The sequence below is a fragment of the Solanum verrucosum genome, unplaced genomic scaffold (genome assembly GCF_900185275.1).
Source record: "Solanum verrucosum unplaced genomic scaffold, falcon-dt-bn FXZP01000088.1, whole genome shotgun sequence".
NCBI classification, from domain to species: Eukaryota; Viridiplantae; Streptophyta; class Magnoliopsida; order Solanales; family Solanaceae; genus Solanum; species Solanum verrucosum.
The window spans coordinates 1,938,571-1,963,691 of NW_026020077.1; the positions used below are offsets into that span (position 1 = coordinate 1,938,571).

General features: G+C 30.2%; 2 protein-coding genes and 1 pseudogene across 3 annotated transcripts; all 3 read left to right on the plus strand.

Annotated features, from left to right (window-relative positions):
• The first annotated feature begins 1,952 nt into the window (after window positions 1–1,952).
• On the plus strand, window positions 1,953–3,775 carry LOC125824157 (cytochrome P450 71A4-like; annotated as a pseudogene).
• On the plus strand, window positions 2,012–24,976 carry LOC125824150 (cytochrome P450 71A4-like). 2 transcript variants are annotated; one of them, XM_049503514.1, is made up of 4 exons: window positions 2,012–2,038; window positions 15,601–15,637; window positions 23,286–24,050; window positions 24,168–24,976. In XM_049503514.1, the coding sequence occupies exons 3-4, from the start codon at window positions 23,358–23,360 to the stop codon at window positions 24,777–24,779; spliced, it is 1,305 nt and encodes a 434-aa protein (XP_049359471.1). In that variant the 5' UTR covers window positions 2,012–2,038; window positions 15,601–15,637; window positions 23,286–23,357; the 3' UTR covers window positions 24,780–24,976. The 2 variants fall into 2 exon arrangements, with proteins under 2 accessions (XP_049359471.1, XP_049359470.1); XM_049503513.1 differs by lacking the exons at window positions 2,012–2,038; window positions 15,601–15,637 and having other exon boundaries at window positions 23,163–24,050.
• LOC125824154 (cytochrome P450 71A4-like) lies at window positions 15,512–17,648 on the plus strand. The gene is made up of 2 exons (XM_049503517.1): window positions 15,512–16,402; window positions 16,872–17,648. The coding sequence occupies exons 1-2, from the start codon at window positions 15,515–15,517 to the stop codon at window positions 17,472–17,474; spliced, it is 1,491 nt and encodes a 496-aa protein (XP_049359474.1). The 5' UTR covers window positions 15,512–15,514; the 3' UTR covers window positions 17,475–17,648.
• Window positions 24,977–25,121: the final 145 nt, after the last annotated feature.

A 25,121-nucleotide genomic window follows, 5' to 3' on the forward strand; every position in this document is an offset into this window, starting at 1 on the left:
GTAACTAATTAGTTAATTTGACATTAGTATTAAAAAAACTCAATTAAAGTTAAAATTTAAGCAAAAATAAATATAAATGAATATGACTATATAAGATATCACAATACAAATTATAGTACTACTATATATAAGATAAAACGTTTAAGTGAAATTGGATAAACAAAGTAGAAAAAATATTCAAGCTTATCGTAATAGATTGAAAAAAAATAAAGGATCTAAGATTATAATCAAATTGAAATGAAGAAGAAGAATGTATGTATATATATAATGAAATTAACTTTCAACATTAATTGTTATATATCATATAATTTGAATATATATATATATATATATATATATATATATATATATATAATTTTGAAAAGTAACAAAACAAATTTTTGGGGGTCGATAATCCCCACAAACTATTCCAGCTTATGACAATTCTCTAACCTCCTTAATAAAACTATCATAAAAAGATTTATATTGTGGGAGTTAGAAAAAACGCTACAAAATGTATTAATAGTGGAGATTTTAAGAACTCGCTCAAATTAACCGCCATAAATTCAGCATTTTTTGTAGAATATGTCCAACAATATTGCACTAATATCATTAAACTGTTTGCATTTATAACGAAAAATCAAACTTTATATTAGTATCAACCATATTATTTGTTGTAACCAAGAGGTCCTGAACTTTACCTAATTAGTATCGAGTCATAATTTGTGATTTATCACAAAAAATACCACCGAATAATGGGAAGTCTGCTCAGATGTTATGAAGGTATTATTAATTATTATACTTCATCCGTTTAAAAAAGAATGATTTTCTTTCCTTTTTAGTCTGTTTAAAAGAAAATGACCTTTTTTCTTTTTTGGTAAAGAAGAGGACTATGTTGATATCTTGAAAAATTCACATGGGTGTTAAGGACCAGAGAATAAAATATAGGATATTTGTAGATCATGATCTGTTCCTTTTTAAACAAAATAAAAATAAAATATCTGGCCTCTTTTGTTTACTACAAGGATATACTAATTTATTTTAAGATCTAAGTATTTCATTATTGAATAAATATTCCACGTTTATAGCTTTTCTGGTCAAGCTTTGGAAAGTGAAAAATGTTTTTTAAAGATGTACTTATTATATAACGTCTGAAGTGTTCAACCAAGCTTCCACAGAGAAAATTATGTGTTTTTATAGTAGCAAAAACAGGAGCTAATATGTTAAAATGTCATTGTACTATAAGAAATTATCTAGAAAAGTCATTGAATTACATTTTGTATCAATGAAGTCACTTAACTTAAGATTTTTATCTTTAAAAATCACTCAATTATATTTATCATTAAAATAAATTTGATATAACTCAGACAATAATTTTACTTTAAAAGTAATACAATTTGAAAACATTTTCTCTGCCAAGATCTCTATTTCTTATTTCTTTTGTTCACAAGGAACCAAATGAAGAACCAGTAATAGCTATTAAAAGTTTAAAACTAATGTGTTGGCTGCTCGAGGTGTTGATAAAGTTGTAAGTACTGAAACTGATGGACCATCTTCTACTTCTAAAAGAGGTTGTTGAGGTTCAGAAGAAGAAGATTAGAAATCCTAGTATAGTATAGATATTATCTTTGTAATTTTTTATTGTTATTTCAAACATTTATTATTTCATAATATTATTTTTTTGTGGGATACATGATTAAATGGCATAAGAAAAATAATAATTTGTCATGTTAAATTTATTTTAATGATAAATTTAATTGAGTGATTTTTGAAGATAAGTCTTAAGTCGGGTGATTTTATTGATACAAAACAAAGTTTAATGACTTCCTTACATAATTTCTCATAATTCAGCAACCTTTAAAGATATTAACTCCGAAAACCGAGTACAGTTTTTCAGCAGCTAAAAAAGTAGTTTTCCCATTTAGCACTTTTTGGAACATTGGCCAAACACAAAGTATTGTTCTAAAACAAAAATGGAGTATTTTCTTCTTGTTCCTCTGCTTGCCTTCATTTTGTTTCTTCATTGGTGGTTCTTTAGCCCTTCAAACACACAAAAGAGGTTATTGCTGCCACCATCTCCAACAAAGCTTCCAATCATAGGCAATCTCCATCAACTTGGATCACTTCCTCACCGCTCTCTCCATAAACTATCCAAAAAATATGGTCCAGTCATGCTACTTCACTTCGGCAGTAAGCCAGTGATTGTTGCTTCCTCTGTCAATGCTGCTCGGGATATCATGAAAACTCACGATCTTGTTTGGTCAGGTAGACCTAAATCTAGCATGACTGATGGACTCTTTTATGGATCTAAAGACGTGGCCTTTACTCCATATGGTGAATACTGGAGACAAATTAGAAGCATAACGGTGCTTCACCTTCTCAACAACAAAAGAGTCCAATCTTATCGTCGTGTGAGAGAAGAAGAAATATCAAACATGATTGATAAAATTAGGCAACAATGTGATTCAGTGATAGACTTGAGAGATGTTTTAAGTTGTATGACTAATAACATAATCAGCAGAGTGAACATAGGAAGGACATATAATGAAGGGGAAAGTGGAATCGCTGTCAAGGCTCTCCTAGAACAACTTCTTGTACTTACAGGTACTTTAAACATTGGGGATTATATTCCATGGCTTAAATGGGTCAATAAAATTAATGGTCTGAATAGCTGAGTGAAGAAAGTAGCTAAAGATTTGGATGCATTTCTAGAGAGCGTCATTGAAGAAGGCATGATTAGGAACAAGAAAGGAGAATGCAATGTGGGTGAAGCTATAGATTTCATGGGAGTTTTGCTGGAAATTCAGAATGGAAAGGAGACTGGTTATACTCTTCAGAGAGATTCATTGAAAGCTATCCTTTTGGTAAAATTTCCCTCTTTATTCCTTCCTTGGTGCGTGTCTTGTTTTACTAATTACTATAGTCACTCATTGCCAGCCAGCCAAGGGGTTTACTTGATTTATTAGATTTCTAAGTTTTATTCATAACCTCCTTCTATCTTGGACGGTATGTAATCCATAAACAACATCACCATTTGTAAATTATATATTCTGACTAGTCCAGATATGTACTTAATTGGGAATAGTTAAAAACATTGTCAATTGGAGTATATATTTTCATGTTAATTTTCATAGTACTATTTATTTTTAAAAACTAGTAAATTTTGTTCATTGTGTTTCTTTATAATGCATAGGATGCGTTTGTTGCTGGCACAGAATCAACGTATACAGCTTTAGAGTGGATAATGACAGAGCTTTTAAGGCATCCAAGAGTTCTGAAAAAGTTAGAGGATGAAGTGCGAGAATTAGGCCAAGGGAAAACAGAGATAACAGAGGATGACTTAGGAAATATGCAGTATCTCAAAGCAGTGATCAAAGAGTCCCTCAGGCTTCATCCTCCGAATCCACTTCTTGTTCCTCGTGAATCAATGGAAGACGTAAAATTACTAGACTATCACATACCTGCTAAAACTGAAGTCCTTATTAATGCTTGGGCAATCGGCAGAGACCCATTATTGTGGGACGATCCAGAGGAGTACCGACCAGAGAGGTTCTTGAATAGTGATATTGATTTCAAAGGACTAAACTTTGAGTTGATTCCATTTGGAGCTGGCAGGAGGGGTTGCCCAGGAATTACTTTTGCTATTATCATAAATGAGCTAGCATTAGCAAGGATTGTGCACAAGTTCAATTTAGCTTTACCAAAAGAAGAAGATTTGGACATGACTGAATGCCATGGGCTCGCTGTTCGTAGGAAATTACCTTTGCTAGCGGTGGCTACTTCATGGTTTAGCTAGTGCTTAATAATTTCACGATCTGCTTCCTTTTTGGGTGTTTTGCACATCTCTGTTATGTTGTTGTTTGCAAGATTTCTTCTTTTGACATGTTCTTGTATGCCAAAAACATCAAGCTATTCTATACGTCTTGCCATTTGATATTTAACTATCAAACTAAAAGATGTGTCACTTCATTGCTACACTAATAAATCATCTTGCCGTTTGATATTTAACTATCCAACTAAAGGTTTTCCAGGTTAAGTTGGGATATAATGATTGCAAAAGAAGCCTTGCCTTTTTCATTTTTATTCTTCAACAAACAGTGGTATAATTGAAGTGTTGAATTAATATTACAGAACCATAGAGGTAGAATTCTGTTGAAATAACTATTTGCACTTCAACGAGAAATTTGCCGGGGAACGTTTTTCGGAAATCCATTAAGGTAGAATTTTGTTGAAATAATCAAAATTTGTGTTAGATATATTTGTATTAGTCTGTCCCAATAATGTGTTTGAATTACAATATTATGAAAATGAGAATGTTAATGCTTTTTAGCTAACCTAGTAGGTGTTTGGACATCCGGTTTTATATCGCAATATAAAATTATGAGATGAAATTAGCGTTTGGATATGTGATTTCAAGTTGATCAAATTCTCCAAAAAGCATGATTAGGGATTTTTCAAATATAAAAATTGACTGACAAGTTTATAATTTGTAAAAATAACCCCACATTTATGTCTACTAATCATTTATTTCATATGTAAATAAAATTTATAATTCATATCATTACTTTTTGAATCATTTATATCTCATATAACGATTATTCTCAACAATATAAATTTATTTTTCTTCAAATACATTCCAACTTTACCATATATATTCACCAAATACATTCCTACTTTGACCAAATTTTTTTGTGGGTGTTTGTGATGATTTAATAAATTATATGTGTTAGTTCGAATGGGTAATTATAGGTATTTATAAGTTCAAATGAGGTATGGACCGTGAAATAGAGTTATTCTATACCCAAAACTAACATCTAAAGCCAAAATTATGAACGTTCGAAGTTTCTCTTATTCACAACTACACTAGTCTCACGTAAAATGGTCATAATGCTTAACTCTAAGCATTAAATGATACAAGATTGGTGGCATTTGAAAGAAAACTCATTGACCTACAATTTTCATATGTCATGGCTCACATAATTCATTACGTACTAAAAAATATGCATGGTAGTATACATTGTTTGCCTTCAAGAGAGGCACACATTGATTGAATGTAATTTTTCGACCAAATTTTTTTGTGGGTGTTTGTGATGATTTAATAAATTATGTGTGTTAGTTCGAATGGGTAATTATAGGTATTTATAAGTTCAAATAAGGTATGGAACGTGAAATAAAGTTTTTCTATACTCGAAACTAAAATCTAAAGACAAAATTATGAACGTTCAAAGTTTCTCTTTTTTACAACTACACTAGTCTCTGGTAAAATGGTCATAATGCTTTACTTTAAACATTAAATGATACAAAATTGGTGGCATTTGAAATAAAACTCATTGACCTACAATTTTCATATGTCATGGCTCACCTAATTCATTACGTAATAAAAGATATGGTAATATACATTGTTTACCTTCAAGAGAGGCACACATTGATTGCATATAGTTTACCCAAAAAAAATATTTTGTGGGTGTTTGTGATGATATAATAAATTATGTGTGTTAGTTCGAATGGGTAATTATAGGTATTTATAAGTTCAAATGAGGTATGGAACGTGAAATAAAGTTTTTCAATAACTGAAACTAACATCTAAAGCCAAAATTATAAATGTTTGAAGTTTCTCTTATTTTCAACTAAACTAGTCTTTGGTAAAATGGTCATAATGTTTCACTTTAAACATTAAATGATACAAAATTGGTGGTATTTGAAAGAAAACTCATTGACCTACAATTTCCATATGTCATGGCTCACCTAATTCATTCCGTACTAAAAGATATGGTAATATACATTGTTACACATTGATTGCATTTGGTATTTTGACAAAAAATCTTTGTGGGTGTTTGTGATGATTTAATAAGTTATGTGTGTTAGTTCGAATGGGTAATTATAGGTATTTATAAGTTCAAATGAGGTATGGAACTTGAAATCGAGTTTTCCTATACCCGAAACTAACATCTAAAGCCAAAGTTATGAACGTTCAAAGTTTATCATATTTACAACTACATTAGTCTCTGGTAAAATGGTCATAATGTTTTACTTTAAATATTAAATGATACAAAATTGGTGGCATTTAAAAGAAAACTATTTGACCGACAATTTTCATATGTCATAGCTCACCTAATTCATTCCGTACTAAAAGATATGGTAGCATACATTGTTTGCCTTCAAGAGAGGCACGCATTGATTGCATGCAATTTTTTCACCAAAATTTTTTGTGGGTGTTTGTGATGATTTAATAAATTATGTGTGTTAGTTCGAATGGGTAATTATAGGTATTTATAAGTTCAAATGTTGTATAGAGCGTGCAACAGAGTTTTTCTATACCCGAAACTAACATATAAAGCCAAAATTATGAACGTTCGAAGTTTCTCTTATTTACAACTATACTAGTCTCAGGTAAAATGGTCATAGTGCTTTACTTATAAATTATGTGTGTTAGTTCGAATGGGTAATTATAGGTATTTATAAGTTCAAATGATGTATAGAGCGTTCAATAGAGGTTTTCTATACCCGAAACTAACATTTAAAGCCAAAATTATGAATGTTCGAAGTTTCTCTTATTTACAACTACACTAGTCTCTGGTAAAATGGTCATAATGCTTTAGTTTAAACATTAAATGATACAAGATTGGTGGCATTTGAAATAAAACTCATTGACCTACAATTTTCATATATCATGGCTCACATAATTCATTACGTACTAAAAGATATGGTAGTATACATTGTTTGCCTTCAAGAGAGACATACAGTGATTGCATGTAGTTTTTTTGCCCAAAATATTTTGTGGGTGATTTATGATGATTTAATAAATTACGTGTGTTAGTTCGAATGGGTAATTATAGGTATTTATAAGTTTAAATGAGGTATGGACCGTGAAATAGAGTTTTTCTATACCCGAAACTAACATCTTAAGCCAAAATTATGAACGTTCGAAGTTTTTCTTATATCAACTACACTAGTATATGGTAAAATAGTCATAATTCTTTACTTTAAATATTAAATGATACAAAATTGGTGGCATTTGAAACAAAACTCATAGACCTACAATTTTCATATGTCATGGCTCACATAATTTATTACATACTAAAAGATATGGTAGTATACATTGTTTGCCTTCAAGAGAGGCACACATTGAGTGCATGTAGTTTTTTGACTAAAATTTTTTGTGGGTGTTTGTGATGATTTAATAAATTGTGTGTGTTAGTTCGAATTGGTAATTATAGGTATATATAAGTTCAAATGAGGTATGGACAGTGAAATAGAGTTATTCTAAACCCAAAACTAACATCAAAAGCCAAAATTATGAACGTTTGAAGTTTCTCATATTTACAACTACACTAGTCTCTGGTAAAATGATCATAATAATTTACTTTAAACATTAAATGATACAAAGTTGGTGGCATTTGAAAGAAAACTCATTGACCTACAATTTGTATATGTCATGGCTCAACTAATTCATTACGTACTAAAAGATATGGTAGAGGCACACATTGATTGCATGTAGTTTTTTGACCAAAATTTTTTGTGGGTGTTTGTGATAATTTAATAAATTATCTGTGTTAGTTTGAATGGGTAATTATAGGTATTTATAAGTTCAAATGAGGTATGAAACTTGAAATAGAGTTTTTCTATATCCGAAACTAACATCTAAAGCCAAAATTATGAACGTTCGAAGTTTCTCTTATTTACAACTACACTAGTCTGTGGTAAAATGGTCATAATGCTTTACTTTAAACATTAAATGATACAAAATTGTTGGCATTTGAAAGAAAACTCATTGACCTACAATTTTGATATGACATGGCTCACCTAATTTATTACGTACTAAAAGATATGGTAGTATATATTGTTTGCCTTCAACAGAGGTACATATTGATTGCATGTAGTTTTTTGACCTAAATTTTTGATAAATGTTTGTGATGATTTAATAAATTATGTGTGTTAGTTCGAATGGGTAATTATAGGTATTTATAAGTTCAAATGAGGTATGGAACGTGAAATAGAGTTTTTCTATACTCAAAACTAACATCAAAAGACAAAATTATGAACGTTCAAAGTTTCTCTTATTTACAACTACACTAGTCTTTGATAAAATAGTCATTATGTTTGACTTTAAACATTAAATGATATAAATTTGGTGGCATTTGAAAGAAAACTAATTTATCTAAAATTTTCATGTCTTGGCTCACCTAATTCATTACGTACTAAAAGATATGATAGTATACATTGTGTGCCTTCAAGAGAGGCACACATTGATTGAATGTAATTTTTCGACCAAAATTTTTTGTGGGTGTTTGTGATGATTTAATAAATTATATGTGTCAGTTCGAATGGGTAATTGTAGGTATTTATAAGTTCAAATGAGGTATGAAACTTGAAATAGAGTGTTTTTATAACCAAAACTAACATCTAAAGCCAAAATTATAGATGTTCGAAGTTTCTCTTATTTACAACTACACTAGTCTCTGATAAAATGGTCATAATGTTTCACTTTAAACATTAAATGATACAAAATTGGTGGTATTTGAAAGAAAACTAATTGACCTACAATTTTCATATGTCATGGCTCACTTAATTCATTACGTACTAAAAGATATGGTAGTATACATTGTTTGCCTTCAAGAGAGGCACACATTGATTGTATATAGTTTTTGACCAAAATTTTTTGTGGGTGTTTGTGATGATTTAATAAATTATGTGTGTTAGTTCGAATGGGTAATTATAGGTATTTATAAGTTGAAATAATGTATGGAACGTGAAATCTAGTTTTTCTATACCCGAAACTAACATCTAAAGCCAAAATTATGAACGTTCGAAGTTTCTGTTATTTATAACTACACTAGTCTCTGGTAAAATGGTCATAATGCTTTACTTTAAACATTAAATGATACAAGATTAGTGGCATTTGAAATAAAACTCATTGACCTACAATTTTCATATGTCATGGTTCACCTAATTCATTACGTACTAAAAGATATGGTAGTATACTTTGTTTGCCTTCAAGAGAGGCACACATTGATTGCATGTAGTTTTTTGACCAAAATTTTTTGTGGGTGTTTGTGATGATTTAATAAATTATGTGTGTTAGCTCGAATGAGTAATTATAGGTATTTATAAGTTTAAATGAGGTATGGATCGTGCAATAGAGTTTTTCTATACCCGAAACTAATATCTAAAGACAAAATTATGAACGTTCGAAGTTTTTCTTATTTACAACTTCACTAGTCTCTGGTAAAATGGTCATAATTCTTTACTTTAAACATTAAATGATACAAAATTGTTGGCATTTGAAAGAAAACTTATTGACCTACAATTTTCATATGTCATGCCTCACCTAATTCATTACGTACTAAAAGATATGGTAGTAGACATTGCTTGCCTTCAAGAGTGGCACACATTGATTGCATGTAGTATTTTTACCAAATTTTTTTGTGAGTGTTTGTGATGATTTAATAAATTATGTGTGTTAGTTCGAATGGATAATTATAGGTATTTATAAGTTCAAATGAGGTATGGACCGTGAAATAGTATTTTTCTATACCCAAGACTAACATCTAAAGCCAAAATTATGAACGTTCGAGGTTTCTCTTATTTTCAACTACACTAGTCTCTGGTAAAATGGTCATAATGCTTTCTGTGGATAGTTCATGTGCTAGATGTTTGTGTCTATCGACGTAAGTCCTCAAAAAAATTACTATGACTTTCAAACCGTATAAACCAGAAAAACCAAACCAAACCGAACCAAACCGACAATAACCAAACCAACGGTTATTTTTTTTCGTTTGATTTGGTTTGGTTTTAGAAATTTAAAAAACTGATTAAATTGGTTTGATTTTGATTTTAATCAATAACCGATCCAAACCGAACCACGAACACCCCTATGACTGCACCTATGAGGAAAAGTTTGAAAAAACCTAGTAATCATATCAAATATTTACAAAATGGCTAATAAAAAGTTCTAAACAAAATTATGGAAATAGCTTGCAATACCATAAATCACAATCAAATATACATTCAGGTTGAAACAGAAATCCTAATTATAACCTGTTGGAGATATTGATCTCTATAATAGACAAAGAAACCAATAAATATTAGGGGAACTTTCACATATAGCCACTCAAAAATAGTCTAATTACTCTCCATAGCTATAGTTTGATAATTACAATTCGTAGCTACATGTTATATGGAGGAGAGAGGCGAGCGAGACTGGAGAGAGAGGAGAGAGGCGAGAGAGAGGGGGCAAAGAGTGGAGAAAGGTGAATTGCATATGCATATAGGTTAGATAATTGTATATTATACATATATATTTGTATATATGGCAAGAGAGATTGGGAGAGGGAGGAGAGAGGCGAGTGAGATTGGGAGAGGGAGGAGAGAGGCGAGAGGCGAGAGAGAGAGGGCAGAGAGGGGGAGAGAGGTGAATTGTATATGTATATATGTTAGATAATTGTACATTATACATATGCAATTGTATATATAGCAAGCGAGATTGGGAGAGGGAGGAGAGAGGCGAGCGAGATTGGGAGAGAGAGGAGAGAGGCGAGTGAGAGAGGGCAAAGAGTGGGAGAGAGGTGAATTGTATATGTATATAGGTAAGATAATTGTATATTATACATATGTATTTGTATATTCTGACGAATTATACATATACAAACATGACTAATTATACAAACTCAAAGTCAGCCCACATAATTAATGTATAATATTAGTCGTGAGTGGTAATTATAGCAAATTATAGCTATGATGAGTAATTAAGTAGTATAAGTTTGTTTAACCGCATAATTTTCCCTAAATATTATGAAAGAAAAAAATGTTTGATTTTTTTTGTACATTTTAATTTACTAATCTACTGATAAAACAAAAAATAGATCAACAAAAAATAATTATAAATTACAATAATTGGTTAAGAAAAATACATAGAGAACTTGCAAGAATTTAAGAGATATTAGATAAGTTGCAACAAAGACTCATATCCCTACTATCTTAATTTTTCTTTTCAAGTAAATTAACGAAGCCTCTCTTTTGTAAGGAAGATTTATGTATGTTTTCTTGTAAAGATGAGTCTTAAATAGGAGAAAATTAATTAATTAAATTGAAAGATTGTACTTAAATTTTAGGTAAGAATTTAAACAGAATTAAATGGAAGAAAGTAAATGAGGGGAAATAAAATGTCCCAAACATGTCTTTTTATTTTTCACCAAATAGCTGGAGACATTGATAGATGAATATGGTTCATTATCCACATATTGAATTTGGTGTATTTATTTACTAGGTAACCCTTCAAATTCTTCAAATTTTCTATTTTCCGAAGGGTGTTATGGTTCGTATAAATTCTATAGGATTATTTTAGTAATTTAATCTTGTTGATTTTCATTTTTAGCATAATATGATTATTCACGACTTTTATTTGAAAATTTTGCAAAAATATACAGAGGAACACAAGTACACAACACATCACACCTACATAATCATATTTTCAATTATAGCCAAACACAACACTACACTTTGCACCCGTGAATTAAAAAAATAATTAAAATGGAATTATTAAAAAAATATTGTGAGGGATAGTAAATTTAATCAAAATAAGAGAATTAAAATTAAAATAAAATTCAGACACATTACTGAAGTGAAAGTGCGTATATGGCAAATGCATACTGATAATACATACCTTTTCTTTTGTTCTCATACGCACATGAGTGCGTATATGGCAAATGCATACTGATAATACATACCTTTTCTTTTGTTCTCATACGCACTCATGTCATCTCTTTTGGCTACGCGCATCAATGTCAAGTGTGCTTGAGTTTTAGTACGACTTATCAAGAAAAATGTATATAATATATTTTATATGGTTAACTTAATTATCTAATAGATAGATAAAAATGAGTGCATTTATTTTTTCTGAAATTTGAGTCGAGTGTATTAGAACACTTTATTAGAAGTTAAATTATTCAATTAGAACATAATATAATTTGAATGTCTACATTAAATATCTTCTAAGTTTAAGGGGGTGTAATGAGCCTAAATATTTTGAGAAGATTTTCATTATACATGAGTGACAATTCTATAAATGGCACGACAAAAAAATAACGTAATCGAACTATAACTACACAATTGATAAGAGATAATTGCGTCCAAATATTCTTGATTTCCATTCAATACTCCTTGATTTATACTTGGAAATTGGAGAGAAGTTACTCCAACACAATCAAGAAAAAAAGAGAGAATTAAATAGAAGTACTCCAACAATTGTCAATTGAATATTAAAGAGAAGTTCTCTAATATAACAATAGTGACAAGAATGAAATTGAAGATTGAAGAAAAGTGTTTTCCAACGCAACAACAATGACAAAGAAGAAAAAGACAAGAGTATACAATTTTGAATCACTGGAGAATGTTGGAATAATAATTTAAATTTGGAGTAGTAATCCAAAAATGTTTAAGATTTGTTATTTTTGGTATTTATTTAAGTAATGTTTAGTTAAAATTTGTTTGTTGTCGTTCATATAAGAAAATATTTTCTAAACGTACTTTAATTTGATTTCTTACTATAATAAAATAAGACGTTGTTAGTTATTTTTCAATATACAAAAAAAAGGAAAAAAGAACTTGAACTAAAATTAATAAACTTTTGAGTTTATGAATAAAATATTTGCGTTCAGACCAAAAGATGTATTATTTCTTCGTTTGATATTGAACCATCCAACTAAAGCTTTTCCATAAGTAGATGGATTGGAAAACAAGAGGAAAAAGAAACCTGATATTTTGATTAGTGTGATATAATTGACGTGTGGGATTAATATTACATAGCAATTGAGGTAAAATTCTGTGGAAATAGCTATTTTCACACAATGGAGCAAATTTGGGGTCCATCCCATTTGAAGAAAAAAAAGCAGAAAAAGTCAAGAAATAAGTGGCAGTGAGTAATGAGGTAAATTTTGGACTTGTCAAGGTTTAAACTATCAAGGCTCATTTGCTAGTTAATTAGATGAGATAATTTTTCCGATGGTCACTCAATGAAGATTTTTTATCTTACAAGTCACTTAATTTTCTTTTATAACCTCTAAGTTAATCAGCTAAAAGTTCTTCTGATGTCACTTAACTTTCTTTTATGAAATCAGAGTCACTCAACTAAGAGTTGTTCTCACATAAAATCGTTCAACTTTCTTTTATAACCTCAAAATCATTCAACTATGAATATTTTACCTACAAAGTCATTAACTTATTTAGTTGATTTTTTGCATTAAAATTTATTGTTATGAATTTTTTATTCAAAACCAAAATAAAGAGACATGCGTATGTAAAATTCCTTAATTAGCTAAAGGAATCCTAATTCTCTCAAAAGAATAGGATCATTTAGTATTGTAAACTTCAAGAACAAACTAAATTTTTTACCTCAAATCACAAGAAAATTTATCCCTTCAATCATAAATACTATCGAGATCCCAATTTGTAAAAAAACTCTAAGCGTAAACCTAATATCACCCCATCCCTATGGCAAGTTTGGAAGATCGATCTTAAACCTAAATAAAGAGAGACATACGTAAGTAATATTCCTTAGTTGGTTAAATGAATTCTAATTCTAAAAAGATTCTTAAAGCTAAATAAATAAAATCTATATAAAATGAATTTAAATTTTAGTTGTTAGGTTTTCCAATAAAAAGATTATTGCCTAAACAAATTCTACGTCTAATGAATTTTCCACTTAAAAGAGTTCTGTACTAAAAGTAGTAGTTGATTATTCTCCTAATACTAAGAATAGACAATTAATTATCTTCCTATAATTTAAAATTCTTCCCGTTTAATAATAATATAATTTGAGGAAAATAGTAAATGAAAATTTTATTTATTGTAAAGTTTTTTAATGAAGGGAAAAAAATTCAATAACATTTTTAAGGACTTTCATGTTGCAATATATATAGTAACATAAAGTTTGAATATATTGAATTGTTTTCCGTCGTTACATAATATCATACATTTATAATTTAATGATAAATGTATAAGAAAATAACTACGATACGAGGTAGAACTACTATGAAAAGGTAGCTAGGGTCATGATTAAATATAATTATTAAATAATAAGTAAAAAGACAAAATTAGAAGAAAATATTAAGATAACAATGGATCATACCAAATTAGTCATTACACAAAATGGATATTTTCATTGTTACCTAATGATAAATTTAAATGATACGATACAGTAATATTTAAGTAATAATCAAAGCAAACATTATACTTAAACTAACAATACAATACAGTTAACGGGCAACAACAATCCAAACAAGTTGTAGGGGAGACGGTCGACCGCGATTATATTATTTACAATACTGCATTTTCTTTTCCTTCAATTTTGTCCTAAGATCTTTTTATACTACTACATAAGTATACTTTCAAAACATTAGATGAGGTCATTAAAAATAGAGAAAAGGGTCCAAATGCTTTGTGTAATGTGAAATTAAACAAAAATGTTATTAAAAAAATACTACCATCGTTAATAGTTGAGTTAAAAAATACCACTACTATTAATAATTGGGACCACAATTCTATAAATTGCAATGCAAAAATATAACGCAATCGAACTGTAACCAAAAAATTTGTGTGCGCGCACAAAACCTCAACAAGATACTTAAACTACGTTAGTCTTAAGGTTGGTAAATAAGAGATAGGGTGAACATAGTCAGGATGGTTAGAGTTTTAAATACCAAATCAAATTATTTGTGTTAGATTTTTAAATTTATAAGTTAAACCAAATTAATAAAACTCGGGTTTTTCCTGATAAAGTATTCTTACAAACATATAATTAACTTGTGCTTCAAATATTTCTTTAATCCTACTAAAATACAACTTTATAAGGCGATTCTTAAGAAAATATCACAAAATATGAGATGAGTGATGACACTAAAATATTCAACAAAAAATAATAATGAAATCGCATAAAATAAATATTGTAAATTAATAAGTCATAATAGAAATTACCATAATTTAAAAGTACTAAATCAAATTAAAATAAGTCTAATAAGTAATAGTTACTTACATGATAAACATTAAAGAAAAATTAAAATTAGGTTTAGTATTTTAAATGTCCAAACCAACGTAAAACTAAAAAACAAATATTCAGTATTGTCGTCATTCTTAGTGTTGAATTAGTTCTTTTTGCTAGCATTAATACTAATTTGGTTTTGATTTGAGCTTTATTAGAGTTACTAGTATCTATGGACTATAACGTTTATTAGACAATTCAAAATTCTAAGTCTCATAAACTTGAAATAATATGTTAAAAGATAAAAATTATGAAAAAGTGAATAATTTTATGCATAAAATAAAATTTTAAAATTATATATATAATGTCATGTTGACTTTTTTTTTATAGTTAAAATCAACCCAATCCAAGTATAGTTGGATTTTTTTCGCAATACCAAGTCAAACCAAATCATTAGGTGGTTCTTTTATGATTTGACTCAATTTGGAATTTGATTCGGTTTTGTACACCAAATAAGAGATATATATTTGAGTCCAAATATTCTCGATTTGTAAAACAAAAATGGAGTATTTTCTTCTTGTTCCTCTGCTTGCCTTCATTTACTTTCTTCATCAGTGGTTCTTTAGCCCTTCAAACACACAAAAAAGGTTATTACCACCATCTCCAAGAAAGCTTCCAATCATTGGAAATCTCCATCAACTCGGATCGCTTCCTCATCGTTCTCTCCATAAACTATCCAAAAAATATGGTGCAGTCATGCTACTTCACTTTGGCAGTAAGCCAGTGCTTATTGCTTCCTCTGTCGATGCTGCTCGCGACATCATGAAAACTCACGATCTCGTTTGGTCAAATAGACCTAAATCTAGCATCACTGATGGACTCTTTTATGGCTCTAAAGACGTGGCCTTTACTTCCTATGGTGAAGACTGGAGACAAATTAAAAGCATTGTCATGTTTCACCTTCTCAGCAACAAAAGAGTCCAATCTAATCGTCATGTGAGAGAAGAAGAAATATCAAACATGATTTATAAAATTAGGCAACAGTGTGATTCAGTGATAGACGTGAGAGATGTTTTAAGTTGTATGACTAATAACATAATCAGCAGAGTGACCATAGGAAGGACATATAATGAAGGGGAAAGTGGAATAGCTGTTAAGGCTCTCCTGGAAGAACTTCTTGTACTTGTAGGTACTTTTAACATTGGGGATTATATTCCGTGGCTTAAATGGCTCAATAAAATCAATGGTCTGGACAGCAGAGTGAAGAAAGTAGCTAAAGATTTGGATGCATTTCTAGAGAGCGTCATTGAAGAACGCTTGATTAGGAACAAGAAAGGAGAATGCAGTGTGGGTGAGGCTATAGATTTCGTGGGCATTTTGCTGGAAATTCAGAATGGAAAGGAGACTGGTTTTACTCTTCAAAGAGATTCATTGAAAGCTCTCCTTTTGGTAAATTTTCCCTCCTTGGTGTGTTTCTTGTTTTAATTTTCTTTTAAGCAAAAGAAGATCCACAATGTAAGAGTTTTGTTAGGGGGAGAATTTGGGAGACACGTTATCACTTGTGTGTGAACCTCTTTTTTAAATCTGAGTGAATTTTGTGAAGTTATTCTTCTAGATATTTCTATGTAAAAGAGGCATAATTGACAATAGTCCTACCAATTATACTAGACATGGTTATTTATCCATGTATAGGTTCTAGTTCAGTTAATCCACAATCAACATGATATTCAATGAAAGTCCCTAGTTTCAATAACCTCAACTGTACATCCATTCTGTCTATCATCAAGATTCAACACTTAGAAGAGTACTGGGAAATAGTTAAAAACTTATCAATTAGAATATTATTTCTTCAACATTTATAGTATATGTTGTTTTGTTAATTTTCATATTATTCTTTGTGTTTCTTTATAATGCATAGGATGCGTTTGTTGGTGGCACAGAATCAGTGTATACATCTCTGGAGTGGACAATGACAGAGCTTTTGATGCATCCAAGAGTTCTGAAAAAGTTAGAGGATGAAGTGCGAGAATTAGGGCAAGGGAAAACAGAGATAACAGAGGATGACTTAGGAAATATGCAGTATCTTAAAGCAGTGATCAAAGAGTCCTTCAGGCTTCATCCACCGAATCCACTTCTACTTCCTCGTGAATCAAGGGAAGACGTAAAATTATTAGACTATGACATACCTGCTAAAACTCAAGGCCTTATTAATGCTTGGGCAATGGGCAGAGACCCATTGTTGTGGGATGATCCAGAGGAGTACCGGCCAGAGAGGTTCTTGAATAGTGATATTGATGTCAAAGGACAAAACTTTGAGTTGATTCCTTTTGGAGCTGGCAGAAGGGGTTGCCCAGGAATGACTTTTGCTATTATCATAAATGAGCTAGCATTAGCAAGGCTTGTGCAAAAGTTCAATTTTGCATTACCAAAAGAAGAAGATTTGGACATGACTGAATGCAATGGGCTCAGTGTTCGTAGGAAATTATCTTTGCTTGCGGTGGCTACTCCATGGTCTAGCTAGTGGTTAATAATTTTACAATATGAAATAAGTGTTGGTTTGATTCCTTTTTGGGTGTTCTGCACATCTCTGTTATGTTGTTGTTTGCAAGATTTCTTCTTTTGACATGTTCTTGTATGTCAAAAACATCAAGCTATTCCATATTTAACTATCAAACTAAAAGATGTGTCTGCTTCATTGCTACACTAATAAATCATCTTGCCGTTTGATATTTAACTATACAGCTAAAGCTTTGCCAGGTTTAGGAACTTAGGATATATAACTGATTGCAAAAGAAGCCTTCTATTTTGAAGTGTTCTTTTTTTTTCTTCTTCTACAAACAGTGATATAATTGAAGTGTTCAATTAATATCAAATTAATATTACAGAGCCATAGAGGTAGAATTTTGTTGGAATAATCAAAATTTGTGGTAGATATATTTCTACTAATCAATATGGAAGATTTATGTATGTTTTCTTGTACAGATAAGTCTTAAATAGGAGATAAACAATTACTTATATTGAAAATTTGTAACTTAAACTTTAGGTAGGAATTTAAACGGAATTAAATGGAAGAAAGTGAATGAGGAGAAATAAAATGTCTCAAACATGTCTTTTTATTTTTCACCAAGTAGCTAAAGGCATTGATAGATGAATATGGTTCATTATCCACATATTGAATTTAGTGCATTTAATTACTAGGTAACCCTTCAAATTCTCCAGATACTTTTAGTTAAGGTATCAGCTACTTTATCTCTTGAGCTTAAGTAACAGATATCCTTAGAGGCAACTCTCTCTCTCTCTCTGAAAAAATGAAAATTCAACTCAATATGCTTCGTACGAGCATGAAAGATTGGATTGGCAGTAAGATAAGTAGTTGATAAGCTGTCACACCAGAGCTTAGGAGATTTAGGCCAAGTAACATGTAATTCTTGTAAAAGATGTTGTAATCATGTAATCTCAGCTGTAGCAGTAGCTAGACCTCGATACTCGGATTCAGTACTAGATTCGTGCAACAACTCTTTGCTTCTTGGAACACCACGATACCAGATTAGGCCCTGGAAAATACAATAACCATGAGTGGATTGTCGATCATCAGGACACCTCGCCCAGTCCACATTAGAGAAGCCATTGGCAACTAGTGTCGGAGATTGTCGAAGTTGTAAACCAGGATGCATAGTCCCTTTCAAATAATGTATCACTCGCTTTATCACTTGAAAATAAGTAAAAATAGGAGAATGCATAAATTGATATAATTTGTTAACAGAATAGGATACATCTGGTCTATTAATGTTGATATATTGAAGAGCCTTGGCTAGACTTCGGTATAGCGCTGGATCTTCAATGGGAGTGCTTCCATGCTTGGATAATTGCAACCCACTGACCATAGGAATTAAAATGGGTCGTGCACCATCCATATGAACTCACTGTAAAATGTCTCTAATATATTTGGTTTGAGATAATACTAAACCAGTGGGAAAAGAAGTAACCTCCACACCTAAAAAATAATGCAAGTCTCCTAAATCTTACACAGAAAAGTCAAAGGACAACTTCAGAATGAGAGTATTTATGAATTCAGTGGAACTTCCTGTCACTATAAGGCCATCCACATAAACCAACAGTACTATAGTAATGTTGGAACCACATGAATGAATAAAGAGCGAAGTATCTGACTTAGAGCTACTGAAGCTAAGACGGAGTAATGTTGAACTGAGCTTCTCAAACCAAGCCCTAGGGGATTGTTTGAGACCATACATCGTCTTATGTAAACGACACAAATGATTAGGAAACTGTGGATCAATAAATCTAGTAGGTTGAGTCATCTATACCTCTTCTTGTAACTTGCCGTGTAAAAATACATTTTTGACGTCAAGTTGGCGAAGAGACCATCCTTATTTTTGTCTTGTGAAGGATCGGACAACGGGGAAGGTCCTATTGGAAGGTAGATTTGAAGATTGCCTCTACAAGCTTCTCTCCATTGACAGATCTGATTTGTGCTCATTCAATAAATCTCGAGCTTTTCTAGTGTAACTATATACAAATATTTTAAATCTGTCCGTCCTTAATCAGGATTGGTAGATATCCTAACATGCTACATCAATTAATCATGAAGTAAAGTTTTGCCAGGTTTAGTTGGGATATAACTGATTGCAAAAGAAGCTTGCCTTTTTCATATTTCTTTTTCAACAAACAGATAGCGGGGAGAGACAGAGAATTCTAACTATATTCAGCCTACGTACAAAATATCTCTATCAACTATTTAATAACCCTGTCCTTGTATGTAGTTAGAAATAATATCTCAAATGGTCATTCAATTATCGATATTTTATTTATATACAAAATCACTCAATTTATTTAATTAATTTTTTCAATAAAAGTTGTTGACATGTAATTTTTATTTAAAACAAAAAATTTGAAAAATAAAAATGGGTTAGTTATGATCTGTATATAGGGATCAATCATTTAAATGACATTTTTTTATTTCTTAAAATTTAAATAAAAAAATCATGTCAACAAATTTTATTAAAAAAATTAGTTATATAGATTGAGTGACTTTAAAAATAAAATACCTATAGTTGAATGCTTTATGTGAAATATGTTCATAGTTAAGTGACTTTTAAATTAAAAATCTAAATTGAGAGACTTTTTGTAAAAATAATCTATAATTGAATGAATTTTAAATTAAAAATCAACGTTGAATGACTTCTGATAAAGACCTCATACTTGAATAACCTAACCCACTCTAGTTACCTAGACTTCCAGCTATAATCTAATAACTTCTGAGCTGGTTTTGTGGTCCTATTGCTCCTTTTGAACGGAACCTTTTCAACTTCCTTAGACCATCTCCAATCCATCTCTATTTTACTCTCCATTCTCTACATTTGGAGAGTAAAATAGAGAATGGGTTCTCTAACCACTCTCCATTTCACTCTCTATTCTTCAATTATAAAGAGGTTGGAGAACTACTATTCACCTCTCTATTTTACTTTTTGATTATTATAATATTATTTCTATTATATTATTATCATTTGTAATTATTTTCTAATGTAACATAACATTTAAAAATATATTATCAACAAGTTATTACTTCCGCCCAAATTAATAATTTTTCTATTTTATTTTTTAAAAGAAATGGTCACTTTAAATATGCAATTTAAAGTTATTTTAATATTATTTATATTATATAAGATTATTAATTATGTCTCTAATATTTATAATTATTTTCTAAGTAATATAACATCTAAAACATTATTGATAAGTATACTACTTTCATCCCGAATTAACAATTTTTCTAATTTAATTTTTAAATTTTTTTTTTGTCATTTAAATATGTAATTTAGATTATAATTATTTTTCATTATGAAGTATGCACAAAAATTACATGATAATTCAAACAATCTACTTTTATGTTATATTGAAAAATTATTAAACTACACTTTTTAAAGAGCATGCAAATATTTGATGCAATAGTTCAAAATGGAATAGGGGAAGTAAATTAGTACACGAAATAATTGGACACAAGATGAAATTGTTAATTTAGATAATTTTTAGCTACACATAAAAAATAAGGACAAAAAATGCTTATTTTGAACTCCGTAATACATTAATAGAACATTCATGAGTAGAGGTGTGCAAAAACCAAACCAACCGATAAAAGTGTTATTGGTATATTATTATTGGGTTAACGATTTTTTAATGGTTTTATAAAAAAAATTATTGGGTTATCGGTTCAGTATTGGTTTTTAATATTGGGTTATTGGGTAAATCGATAACCCATTAAGACTAGTAATTTACTACTTTTACTTGTACATAAATATTATATATTAATCTTAATACCTTAGTAGTTACTATCTTTGTCCTTTAGCCTTTAATTCACATTTCATAATGGCTTTGAGTTCACAATTTCACATTATAAAAAACGTTAAAATCTAAAGTAAGAACCATATTCCTCTTAATTTCTCTTTGTGTTACGCTTGTATAGTTCTTTTCATCTTTGTTATTATTGTTTCTATTTTATGAGCATTATTGTAAAGTTACAGTATTATGTTTTCGCATCAACTTTATTAGAAAAGTCATATATTTGTTTTATAAATATTTTCTTATTGGTTAAACCGAAAACCGAATCGTTAAGGACTAAAACCAATAAAAAATATATTATGGTTTGGTTATTGGTTTAACATATTTAAAAACCAAAAATTGATAAATCGAACCGATAATACATAAAACCAAATCGACCGATGCACACCCCTATTTATGAGAGTAACCTAATAGTCTTAAAAGTTGAGTATTTATGTAAAATTTAAAATAAATTTTACGATAATACAATATTTATGATGCAATTATATTTCATCAATGAGTTCATTTTTATTTGAATTGTTCGTTAATATGTATTATATATAATATTTATTGCAATTTATGTTATTTAGAAATTTAGAATAAAATATAATTTTATATTAATGAAGAATTTGAAAAAAAATAAAATTTTGTATTACGTAAAGATTATAGAGTGATTATTTACAAAAAGAAGAAACAATTTATATTATGAAATAAGAAAATAAGTGAAATATAAATAATACTATAATATTAAGGAGAGAGAAAAAGATTTATTTTTAGAGAGTAACATAGAGAATTAGATTGAAGTTGATTGTCTGAAAAAATAGAAAACTCTATATTTGGAGAGTAAAATAGAGGATTGGGTTGGAGATGCACTTAGCTGGCCTAATTTGATCACCGTGTTATAGTCCATATAAATTTTATAGAATTTTTTTAGTATTCAATTTTTAACTTTGTTGAATTTCACTTTTAAATAAATATTATTATTGACGATTTTTATTTGGAAATTTTGCAAAAATATACTTCTTTTGTCCCTAATTAATTGTTCATTTTTTAAATGACACACCTATTAAGAAAATAATAATTGTCATAGTGAGTTTGTCATTTTACCCCTATTAATTATGACGTGAGTGAATTAAAAACATAAGATTTTCAAGAAGTTCTACATTTTTCAAAGTAATTAATTGAGGGTATAATAAGTAAAAAAAATTGTTCTTTCTTAATTTATCAAAATGAACAAGTAATTAGGAACAAACTAAAAAAGGAAAAATGAACAAGTAATTAGAGACAGATGAAGTACATGGGAACACAAGTATGTAATCATATTTTTGAATATTTGGAGATAAAAATATCTAATTAGAACACTTTATTAGGAGTTGAGATGTTCAATTAGAACATGATTTAATTTGAGCGTCTAAATTGAATATCGTTCTCTAAGGATAAGGGGTGATTTAATTTGAATATCTAAATATTTTGAGAAGATTTTCAAGGTAGCCAAAATTGACAATTCTATTACTCCCTCTATCTCAATTTATGTGACTTTATTTTTCTTTTTAGTCAGTCTAAAAAAGAATAACACATTTCTATATTAAGTAACAATTTCACTATAAAATGTCTATTTTATCCTTAATGAAATGATTTAAAGTCACACAAATTTCTATCATTCATTTTGAACCACAAGTTTTAAAAATCTTCCTTTCTTTTTTAAATTTCGTATCGAGTCAAACTACCTAACATAAAATGGAACGAAAGGAATAGTTGAATGACAAAAGGATAAGACATTCGAACTGCAACCACACAATTTCTGTCTTACCTAAGAGATAATTGAGTCCAAATATTCTTGATTTGTACTCAATACTACTTAACTAGTAAAACAAAAATGGAGTATTTTCTTCTCGTTCCTCTGCTTGTGATCATTTACTTTCTTCATCAGTGGTTCTTTAGCCCTTCAAACACCAAAAATAAGTTATCACCACCATCTCCAACAAAACTTCCAATCATAGGCAATCTCCATCAACTTGGATCACTTCCTCATCGTTCTCTCCATAAACTATCCAAAAAATATGGTCCAGTCATGCTACTTCACTTTGGCAGTAAGCCAGTGCTTATTGCTTCCTCTGTCGATGCTGCTCGCGATATCATGAAAACTCACGATCTCGTTTGGTCAAATAGACCTAAATCTAGCATGGCTGATGGACTCTTTTATGGCTCCAAAGACATGGCCTTTAGTCCGTATGGTGAATACTGGAGACAAATTAGAAGTGTCATGGTGCTTCACCTTCTCAGCAACAAAAGAGTCCAATCTTATCGTTATGTGAGAGAAGAAGAAACATCAAACATGATTGATAAAATTAGGCAACAGTGTGATTCAGTGATAGACTTGAGAGATGTTTTAAGTTGTATGACTAATAACATAATCAGCAGAGTGAACATAGGAAGGACATATAATGAAGGGGAAAGTGGAATAGATCTAAAGACTCTCCTAGAAGAAACTCTTATGCTTGTAGGTACTTTTAACGTTGGGGATTATATTCCGTGGCTTAAATGGCTCAATAAAATTAAAGGTCTGGACACCAAAGTAAAGAAAGTAGCAAAAGATTTGGATGCATATCTAGAGAGCGTGATTGAAGAACGTGTGATTAGGAACAAGAAAGCAGAATACAGTGCGGGTGAAGCTAAAGATTTCGTGGACGTTTTGCTTGAAATTCAGAATGGAAAGGAGACTGGTTTTCCACTTCAAAGAGATTCATTGAAAGCTCTCCTTTTGGTAAAATTTCCCTCTTTAGTGTTTTTCTTTTAAGCATTTAGTTTGAATATAATTCATACTACTAATATATTTACCATTTGACCATCGTCCCAATTTGTGTTTCTTTATAATGCTTAGGATGCATTTGTTGCCGGCACAGATTCAACATATACAGTTTTGGAGTGGACAATGACAGAGCTTTTGAGGCATCCAAGAATTATGAAAAAATTAGAGGATGAAGTGCGAGAATTAGGGCAAGGGAAAACAGAGATAACAGAGGATGACTTAGGAAATATGCAGTATCTTAAAGCAGTGATCAAAGAGTCCCTCAGGCTTCATGCACCGGTTCCACTTCTAGTTGCTCGAGAATCAATGGAAGAAGTAAAATTATTTGACTATAACATACCTGCTAAAACTGTAGTCCTTATTAATGCTTGGGGAATCGGCAGAGACCCATTATCGTGGGATAATCCGGAGGAGTACAAGCCAGAAAGGTTCTTGAATAGTAATATTGATGTGAAAGGATTAAACTTTGAGTTAATTCCGTTTGGAGCAGGGAGGAGGGGCTGCCCAGGAATTCCTTTTGCTATTATGGTGAATGAGCTAGCATTAGCAAACCTCGTACACAAATTCAGTTTTGCATTACCAAAAGGGATAAAAGGGGAGGATTTGGATATGACTGAATGTAATGGGCTCGCTGTTCGTAGGAAATCACCTTTGCTTGTGGTGGCTACTCCATGGTCTAGTTAATATTTTCACAATATGAAATAAATAAGTGTACTAGTCTATAAAGTTGTTGGGTATTTTTTTTATGTTCTTGTATTCAAAATTTCCTGTTTTAACATGTTCTGTAGATAATACTATTAGTTTGCCTGCCAAAAACATCAAGCTATTCTACAGACTACACGTATAAGACCAAAAGATGTGTTACTTGTTGACGTTTGATATTTCACCATCCAACTAAAGCTTTTCTATATTTAGATGCTATATAATTGATTGCAAAGAAGCCTTGTATATCAAGTGTGATATAATTGACGTGTGGGACTAATACTACATAGCCATAGAGGTAAAATTCTGTCGAAATAACTATTT

What these genes read in the sequence shown, in the direction of transcription:
- LOC125824150 (XM_049503513.1), top strand. Translation starts at nt 23,163, where the DNA reads ATGGAGTATTTTCTTCTCGTTCCTCTGCTTGTGATCATTTACTTTCTT. An exon ending in CATTGAAAGCTCTCCTTTTG is followed by an intron (nt 24,051 to 24,167) that starts GTAAAATTTCCC and finishes TATAATGCTTAG; the next exon opens with GATGCATTTGTTGCCGGCAC.
- LOC125824154 (XM_049503517.1), top strand. Translation starts at nt 15,515, where the DNA reads ATGGAGTATTTTCTTCTTGTTCCTCTGCTTGCCTTCATTTACTTTCTT. An exon ending in CATTGAAAGCTCTCCTTTTG is followed by an intron (nt 16,403 to 16,871) that starts GTAAATTTTCCC and finishes TATAATGCATAG; the next exon opens with GATGCGTTTGTTGGTGGCAC.